This window comes from Cervus elaphus, chromosome 23, assembly GCF_910594005.1.
Source record: "Cervus elaphus chromosome 23, mCerEla1.1, whole genome shotgun sequence".
In the NCBI taxonomy this organism is placed as follows: domain Eukaryota; kingdom Metazoa; phylum Chordata; class Mammalia; order Artiodactyla; family Cervidae; genus Cervus; species Cervus elaphus.
In genome coordinates this window covers 13,406,345-13,415,590 of record NC_057837.1, presented here as the reverse complement: position 1 = coordinate 13,415,590, position 9,246 = coordinate 13,406,345, and the positions used below count along the sequence as shown (strand labels likewise).

The 9,246-nt window shown below is 44.9% G+C and overlaps 1 protein-coding gene across 3 annotated transcripts in view; it reads right to left on the bottom strand.

The window, feature by feature from the left end:
* Positions 1 to 1,104: 1,104 nt before the first annotated feature.
* The window catches only part of GATA3 (GATA binding protein 3), a 29,757-nt gene continuing 21,615 nt past the window's right edge, over positions 1,105 to 9,246 (bottom strand). For all 3 annotated transcript variants that reach the window (XM_043884477.1, XM_043884476.1, XM_043884478.1), the window contains exons 5-6: positions 7,949 to 8,074; positions 1,105 to 3,258 (exon numbers count right to left, since the gene is read on the bottom strand). In XM_043884477.1, the coding sequence (XP_043740412.1) occupies positions 2,974 to 3,258; positions 7,949 to 8,074 (411 nt within the window). In that variant the 3' untranslated portion in view covers positions 1,105 to 2,973. The remainder of the gene's footprint in view (positions 3,259 to 7,948; positions 8,075 to 9,246) is intronic.

Sequence of the window (9,246 nt, the reverse complement as noted above, 5' to 3'; positions counted from 1 at the left end):
CACTGCTCTCAGCAGGCAGACTCTGGGTGTCCCCACTGCGTCACACCTTCTACCTGCCTGGCGACCAACACAGAGGCCCAACCAGGAACCTCACCGCAGCTCACGTCGTTCCTTTCAAAGGGGAATAACCTGTAAATGTCATAAGACTGAGACACTGGAGCCTTGGTTTCTCTATTTCCTACACTGCTTTTTTTTTTTTTGAGTTGCTCTTAAATGGACTTCAACCTAGATCTTCAATAGGTATTTGCTGAATCAATGAAAGAAGTACTTCCATTCAAAATGTTTACATCATGAACGTCCAGTGTTTGAAGAGTTCATACATAGCAAAAGCTTTCAATAACTATGCAGTTTCTTTTTTGTACTGTGTTGGCTCTGAAAATGTTTTCAAGAAATAATCCAAACGTGCCCATATATTCCCATGGATGACCTAAGAGCAACTATTTCAAAAGAGAGGGAAAAACAGATGGAAAATTAATTGGGACACAATTTACTCAAGAATATTGGAGCAGCATTTTAGATCCACAACCTTGTTCTGTTTTTCTAAAGGAAACCCCCTCTCAGGGTCACGGTTCTAGTGTGTATTTTTTAAGTGAAGAAAAAAAAAGAAAGAGCAAAATGATTGAAACCTATGAAAACCTATGATAACATTCTGATCAAGAAACTGGAGAATATGTAGTTTTTTAAAAATCTTCTGCATCATCTTCCAGAAATATCTTAGAATGTTAAATCCAGGTATTGAATGATAAAATGATGTTTCTCTGAAGAAGGAATAGAATCCAATGTGCCTTTATGGCTATAGCACCTAAGACAAAATGTAACTTGATTGTTGAGTTTGAGAATTTTCTATGTGTGCCCCCCACTCCCGCCTGCCCTTCTCCCACCCCCAAGAATGTCAAGAATTTGAACTCCCTGTTCTTAAGGTGAAAGGGCATCAGCTCAAATCTGTACGGAGGGGAAAAGTGGCAAACCCTGAGACACGGGAACTCTCCAGCAACAACTGCTCCCAAGTTTACAACGGCAACAGACGGCCACGGCCCGTGGCCTTGGGTGCTTCAGGAGTCCCCAGAAACCACGTCCGAATTAGGAGCCAGGCAGAGCCTCACGTGCATGTCAGTAATTCTCTACTTCTTTATTTCAACATTGAGCTTCAGCTTTGAAATATTTGCTAAGAAAGCAGAGAGGCAATTAACAGAGATTTTTCAAATGTGTGCCAGGGTTACACATTCTGTCAACAAAGTCAAAGGAAACTATACAGCGTAAGTTACAAAACGGTTATTTCATGTTTCGCAAACATTCCAATCCACCCTTCACTGTGGTGTGATTCAACAGTAGAAAAGCAAAACAGACATAAACTCAAGACCCAGCCCAGCTCCTTTCCATCTTGTAGAGAACCATGAGGAATTCTCAACTGCAACCCGCCCGCCTGAGAATCTCAACAAGGAAACCCTCCCATTTCTCTGGCGAGAAGATCTCCTCGAGGCCAGACCAGGAGCAAGGGAAGAGCAACTCAGAGCAGACCACAGAACTTCCTCCAGCCCCGGGGATGCCTTCCTCTGGGCTGCATCGCGAGCTCCAAAGATGCCCAGTTTCCCAAACACATCGATGTTCCTGTCTGGGGTTTGCATTCTCTCCCAGGGTGTGACTGAACACCACTGGGCTGTTACTTTGTTTAAACTCCTTTTGCTTCCATTAGCTAGAGCTACCAGGTTCTAGAAGAGCTTGGCCACCACTCTCAATACGATGTTATTTGGTTGTTTCTTAAATATTTTAACTTTATTATCTCTTTATATTATTATTCCAACAGACTGCATGAAAGGCAGTGATCACTAACACAGAACACAACAGGCGCTAACATTCAGCCAGGCTGCTCTCAGGACCCAGGGCTGGGGGGCCTGAGCCGCTGACATGCACACGGGTAGCTCATACACTGCTACCCTCATAGCACAGGCTGCGGAAGAAGTGACAAAGGACATATGCTCTTGTACCCTTAGAAGCTATTTAATAAATATCATCAAGAAACAAAATGGAAAAAAAAAAAAAAATCAGCCCCGTGGAGCACAACCACCTTAGGTCAACTGAACGTCACCTAGTTTTTTCAACCAAAAATGGAGAGAGAAAGAAAATATTAAAATAGAAACAAAACAAAACAAAAAAACAAAAAAAAAAAGCAGTACTTAACACTAGCAGGAAATAAATTTATACAACAATTCAGTCTGTATAATATGATGAAATAAATCTACAACTTTTCTTATTTTGGTGCTTTGAATTATACATACAAACAACAATTACAGGGACATGTTCACAAAGCATGAAGGCCCAGGAAAGTCTAGCTGAGCCCTCCAGGGCAACCTGAGAATGGAATATGTTGCCCGGAGTAATAGAATTTCCTACGCAGAGGCCCACAGCTTTGAACAAATGATTTGCCTACACATTTTTTCTTTTTTTTTTTTTTCCTTTTTTTTTTCTTTTAATGCATCAAACGACTGTAACCAGGAAAAGGAAACAAAACTGGCAGTTTGTCCATTTGGATATCTGACCTAGTTTCTTCTTAATCTCCACTCTTTTATTTTTCCCCCATCGTCCTTAAAAGGCATGGCGTCCTCCGTGCCTTCCTGACAGCAACCGAGAGGCAATCAAGTCTTCTTTCAATGTACAGTATTTCTTATAAGTTATATGCAATGTTCGGTGACTTTTTTTTTTTTTTTCACAGCACTAGAGAGACCCTGTTCAATAGGGAATGTGAGTCTGAATGGCTTATTCACAAATGGGATCCAGATTCGGGGAGTGAGAACACAGACACCACGGTAGGCTGCGTTGTCCGAGTGGCCACAACATTGGGTTGCTTGATGCCTGCAAAAACACACAGATCCATCGGGTTTCGGTTTCATGATACTGCTCCTGCGAAAATGCACGTAGAAGGGGGCCGGAGGGACTCTCGCCGGGAGGCCGGTGAGCGCGGCTCGCGCAGGGGCCCTAGCCCATGGCGGTGACCATGCTGGAAGGGTGGTGAGGTCCGAAGGAGAGGCTGGACGGCGGGTGCATCGGCGTGGGCGTGGTGAGCATGTGGCTGGAGTGGCTGAAGGGCGAGATGTGACTGAGCGAAGACATGTGTCTGGAGAGGGCGGCGGGGTTGAACGAGCTGCTCTTGGGGAAGTCCTCCAGCGCATCGTGCACCTTTTTGCACTTTTTGGATTTGCTAGACATTTTTCGGTTTCTGGTCTGGATCCCTTCCTTCTTCATAGTCAGGGGTCTGTTAATCTAAACAGAGATCAATTTTTTTTTTTTTTACTTTTTTTTGGCTGGCTCTGACAGAGGGCAGACTTCCACACCCAGGCACGGGTTCCTCTGACCACCCCAGATCAGGGATCTGCTTTCAGGGGGCCCCTTCCTCCCCACACCCCCTGACTCCTTCCCAGAGACCCCAGAGATCTGCAAGTGAGGGTTCTGTGATGGGGGGGGGAGGGTCTCAGCCTCTATCAATTTCAGAAACCAAGAGGCCCCAGGTAAGGTGTTCCAAGCAGGGCTTATTCATTTTGTTCATTTGCACCAATCATTGGGGGGAAAGTTGGTCTCAGGGAACTTTCTGTCCCCAAGGACCATATTCTTGAGCCACCCAAGATGGCTGTATTTCTCTGCTTCACTAAAATCTAATAACTTGTCTTCTTCCTAGAATTACCTTGCACGATTTCAGGAGAAGAGAGGCAAGGGAGGGATTTTCAAGAGGGAAATATATCTGGTCTACTGGTACAAAATGTGACTTAGAACTTTGGCACTACTAGGCAATCGATCTTAAGGGCTTTGTCTCTCTGCCTTGAGAAGCCCGGACTGCTTCAAAGTAATTTTTGCTTGCCTCTCTTCTACTGGCCTGTTGAAAGAAGAGGTGCTGTAAAACCTCCCCCTACATAGACAGCTGGTGGGAAGTTGCTGCAGAACCCAGGTCAGTGCTCTGTGTCCACCCCGAGTGGGATGGAAGGGGGGAGGGCAGTTCAAGAGGGAGGGGACATACGTATATACTTATGGCTGATTCACAGCGTTACATGGCAGAAACCAACACAACAATGTAAAGCAATTATCCTCCCATTAGACATAAAAAAAAATTTTAAGTCATTTTAAACACAGGGAAAAAAAATCTCCCCCTGAAATTTGTACATTCTGGGGTCAGAATTTAATATAATGAGTCTTTGCAAAAATGTAACCTCTTGCCCCGGCCACAGCAACTGTGATGATGAAGTTGCAATTTCTGCCTGGTCCTGACGACTCACTTCTAACTAGATGAGCAGCGAAACAACCAATCCACAAGAATTTAATATTCACTTAGGGGGTGCAAAGCCCTGTGCTAGCCTGAAAGCACTCTCCTCGTAAAAAGCAAAGCCAAAGCATGAGGGACTTCCCTGGCAGTCCAGGTTAGGACTCCGAGCTTCCAATTCTGGGGGCAAGAGTTAGATCCCTGGGCAGGGAGCTAACATCCCATACTCCAGGTGGCCAAAAAATAAAAAATTAAAAAAAAGCCAAATACAATTCCAGGGTAAACAAAAGATTAAGGAAAAAAATGCCCAAGCATGAAGTTGAGGAAAAAGACCAAGGCAAGCACCTACTCTCCTGATCACTGCTCTTCGTCTTCAGGGCAGCATAGCATCACTCTCTTCCTGATAAGCCTCATGTGTTTTGTTCTGAATACACATTTGCTTAAGGTAGGGGTGGGGGAACTTGACAAAGCAAACTAATCATTCCCCTCGAGGAGTCAGAATCAGATCGACCTCAACGGCAGCCACCTGCCCCGCACAGCAAACCAACCACACATTCAGCCCCATTTCCAGGGAAACGGGCAAGGGGGGAAGGTCAGGGCCTTAGTCACTCCTGACTCCTTGGAGAAGAAACCACTTCTTCCTCCAGGGTCCTCAAAGGTGGAGGAAGAGAAGATTTCGTGACTCAAAGATCTGCCTGTTTGCTCCAAAAGCTAGAAGGAGATAGTGAAGGAAGTGAGAACCCAGAAGTCAAGAGGGCCAGGCTGCTGATAACACTTCTGGGAGAAACAAACTCACGGCTTCCAGGGGCTGAGCTGGTCACCTGGGCAGGAGTGCAGACCCGCTGGGGGCGGGCTGACCCCAGCTCTGCCCCTCGCATAGGAAGGCCGAGTGACTGACGGCAGAGGACCTCAAAGGTTGCTGCTCAGAGAACATCTCAGGGTTTCTTCCTCAAAGTTATAATCAAGATAAAGATGCTGCCTACAGAGGCGATAGGAATCTACTGTCACATCAAATCTCCCCCGAGATATCACCTAGACACATGCTCTTCATGCTGATATCTAGATATACAGGGCCAGGTATCTAAATATAATATCTAGTTACACAGATAGCCACACAAAGCCAGATAACTAGTCCCAGCACTGATACTGAGATAGGTAGTTATCTACACACCTAGATAAGGAGACAGGAACTAACTTAGGGCATGCCTGGTATCTCGATGGGCAAAACAAAACAAAACGAGAATGTTCATAGATTAGTATCTCTTATTGTTAAATACACAACAAATCCGCCTCCTTCTGTGAAGTCTTACTAGACCAGAGAAGGCAGAAAAACCACTCTGGGGGATGAGCACGCGCCTATCTCCCAGACACTGGGGCCCAGGACAGGCTGAGGGCACTGCCACGGTAGTCCAGTGGTTAAGAATCCACCTCGCAAGGCAGGTTTGAGCCTTGGCTGGAGAACTAACCGACTCAACCTGTGAGCCACAATGAGTGATCTCCCACGATGCAACTAGGACCCACGGCAGCCACATAAATGAATAAATATTTAAAAGAGAAAAAGAATAGAGTGGGGGTAAGCAATGAAGCAGGGCCCTTGACTTCTCTTGGATTTAATGAGAAAAGCATATCTTTCAGAAATAGATGGCTTTTCAATTGGATACAACTGAGATCACATCTCACTGTGGCTGAGCAGTCAAAGAAATTTATTTCTGGTTCATTTCTCATAATTCCTATACTTCTGTGGAAATCAGAAAGAAGTACATACACACACACAATCCATTACTCCGAACAGGTCTCTGGCATATTCTACAATAAGAAGGGGCTCACTCTTCCCTGGTCCCCAATAGTCCTGAGCTCCTGATCTCCCTGGAAGGTCGGTCGCTATTCAGAAATCCATCTGGGCCCTTCTAATTCATCAGCCTCATCCTTGTTTCTCTGAGTCATCATTTTTTCAAGTAAAACAAAATCAGAAAAATTTCTGCCCTGTCTACATCATGGGACTCTCTGAGGCTCAAATGTTGTCAAACAACATAAAAGTTCTTTACAAACCATACATCACTCCCCCAAAATCATTTTGTTGACTACCATTGGGTGAGCACAAGAACTCTACAGCCCCAAACTTTCCAGATTCTAATCACAGATCTGCTTCTCTCCATGGCAGTGAGCAAGGAAATTCCCCAAAGCAAAAACGGGCCTGGGGTTTCATCGCTGATAAATGTACACAGACCACAGTCTAGGGATGCGAGAGAGAGAAATGATGGATTGTAATAAGACCCTCGTTCCATCAGCAACAAGCCCTGAGTATCAAGCAGAGATGACACGCTGGCAGGGAGGGTCCCAAGAGGTACCAAAGAACTAGATTGCTAAGGTGACCCTGGGAAGTTCTCCTGTGATTCAAAAACTCTAACCAGCAAATCTTCCTCCGCAATTCGCGTCTCTGGGTAAGACTCGCTGACTGCCAGGATGGCTCTGAGCAAACCCCTCTGCGTGTCCCCAGTTCACTCCCAGACTCTGCCAGTCAGACTGGCCAAGAGACTTCAGGAAAACCAGACGGAACCAGAGACATGATATGAGAGAGACAGGGAGAGACAGACAGAGACAGAAAGAGAGAACAAATTCTTTCTCTGGGATTAACATAAACATCAGGCCTCATTACGGTCACAGCCTGTCAGCCAGAGTTGTACGAAGGGAAAAAAAAAATAGCTGAATGTTTTTTAAAGGTAGAGATAATACAAGATGGAAGGATCCCCAAATTGAAAGATCAAAACTGACACGGCCAAACCCGTGAGACTGACTGACAATTACCATTCTGCTAATATGATCTATAAGGAAAAAGGCATTCTTTTCCCTGGAAAGGATAACCTCCACAGGCTGCCTTGCGGGAGTTCTCCCAGGGAGGACAAACTCAACAGATGAAATATCTCAGCCATTTCATCTCGTATCTTTTATACAGAGAATCCGTTTAAAATTCACAGCACAGGTTATGCCAAGCTCTCTACCCCTCAGTAACTGAATTGCCCTGAACTCCTGCATCATGCATTACAATTCTCTTTACCTTTCTCTTCCACTCTCTGGCACACTTTCTTTTTTTGCAAAAAGTTTAAAATGCAAGAAAACATCAAAATATGACTGGCAACTTTTTTCAGTTTGCTAAGGGGAAGATTTTTTTTTCCCCCTTAAAAACCCAGACCAGGTCCACCGCGCATTCTGTTTCCAATACAAACTAAGAGGTTGGAGCGACCTATTTTATTTTATTTATTTATTTATTTATTTTTTCGAGGGAGATGGCTTTTATTGCCCAGAGAGGGGGATCGACCTATTTTAAACCCTTGAGTCTTGACAAGGCTTCACTGTGCCCAGTCCTTTCCCACGCTGAACCCTACTGCAATGATTTTTCTGAGGCTCCTCACTGGGTGATTCAAATGGATCATCAGTAAGGACCTATTGTAGAGCCCAGGGCACTCTACTCAACACTCTGTAATAACCTATATAGGTAAAGAATCTGAAAAAGAATGGATACCTGTGTATGTAAAACTGAATCACTTTCCTGAATACCTGAAACTAAGACAACATTGCACATCAACTACATGCCAATAACATTTTTTTAAAAGAAATCAAGAAGGGGACCAGGGAAGGGGAATGCCATGCACTGTGCATCACCCGCCCGAGGCCGTCTGGGGGGCAGGACCCCGGGACGCTTACATTGTGCAGCTTGTAGTAGAGCCCGCAGGCATTGCAGACAGGGTCTCCATTGGCATTTCTTCTCCACAGAGTCGTAGTTGTGGTTTGACAGTTTGCACAGGACGTACCTGCCCTTCTTGCTGCCGACTGGGGAGGGGGTAGACAGGGGAGGATAAAAATCAAAACAAATGTTAAATGGGTTTGCAGAACCACGGAGACCAACTTTTAAAAAAAAAATTATCACTGAAATCAAAACTAGCAAGTGGCCCACATGAAAGTAATAAAGATCCCCAAAAGCTGCATCAGGAAGAAAATTACAGCTGACCCACTGGCCTAGGAGTAGATCAGACCGTGGTCCGGTGGTCAGCAGGTAGCCTGCTGTCCCCCGGGGTGAGGAATTTGGGAGGATCAGAAAGCTGATCCCATCTCTCTAAATCACAAGCTACCCCCCCCTCCTACAGAGTCTACCAGATGTTTCATTTTTATGGGTTGCAATAATTTTTGGAATTAACCAGACATGTTTGGCTACCAGGCTCTCTGTGGCTTTCTTCACCGGGCCTCCAGGAGGTCCTTTTAAAGAGCGACTCCCCAGAATAACAGCTCTCAACAAGGATACAGGTCATCACAACAGACTAACAGCCAAGGAAGAGGAAGCCCAAGCATCAGAAGTGCCTTCTAGATCCCAAATAAAGAAATGCTAGGTGATAAGAAGAGCAGGCTGCTGACACTATGAGAGAATGTCTGTGCATATGTGGCTGACACACACAGCGTGGGCCACAGAGAAAGCACCAAACTAGAACGTCCTACGTGAACCAGACCCAGCCCATCTGCAGCCATCCTAAATGTGCACAGCCCAGGCTTTCAGATTCGGTCAACTTGTGGTGACAGCCATCTTCATCCTCTTTAAGTGGTTTTAGGTTAATGAGACAAACTGAGAAGAACAAGGACTTCTGCAATCCACCAGGAACACAGGCCCCATTTCTGCCTTCAATTCATCTGACTCCCTGGAAAGTTTCCTGTAAACTCTTCACAGAGCCAAATGGTCACAGGTCAGATGCCAGTCCCAAGCTGAATTTTAATTATTTGATTGTGTCACGGCCTTCATTTCCTTTAAAAGGGAGATTTTTCTTTCACTTTTTGATGTACTTAAATTAAGCATTAGGGAACTATTCCCTGCATCCATACTTCGAAAAAAAAAAAAAACTTAAGCTCAAAAACTTTTGAAAGAAAATAAAGGTGGGTCCTTGGTAACCCCTCTCATCTCCTCACTACTCCCTGTAACATGAAAAGAAATTTTCAACTACAAAATTATTTCTGTC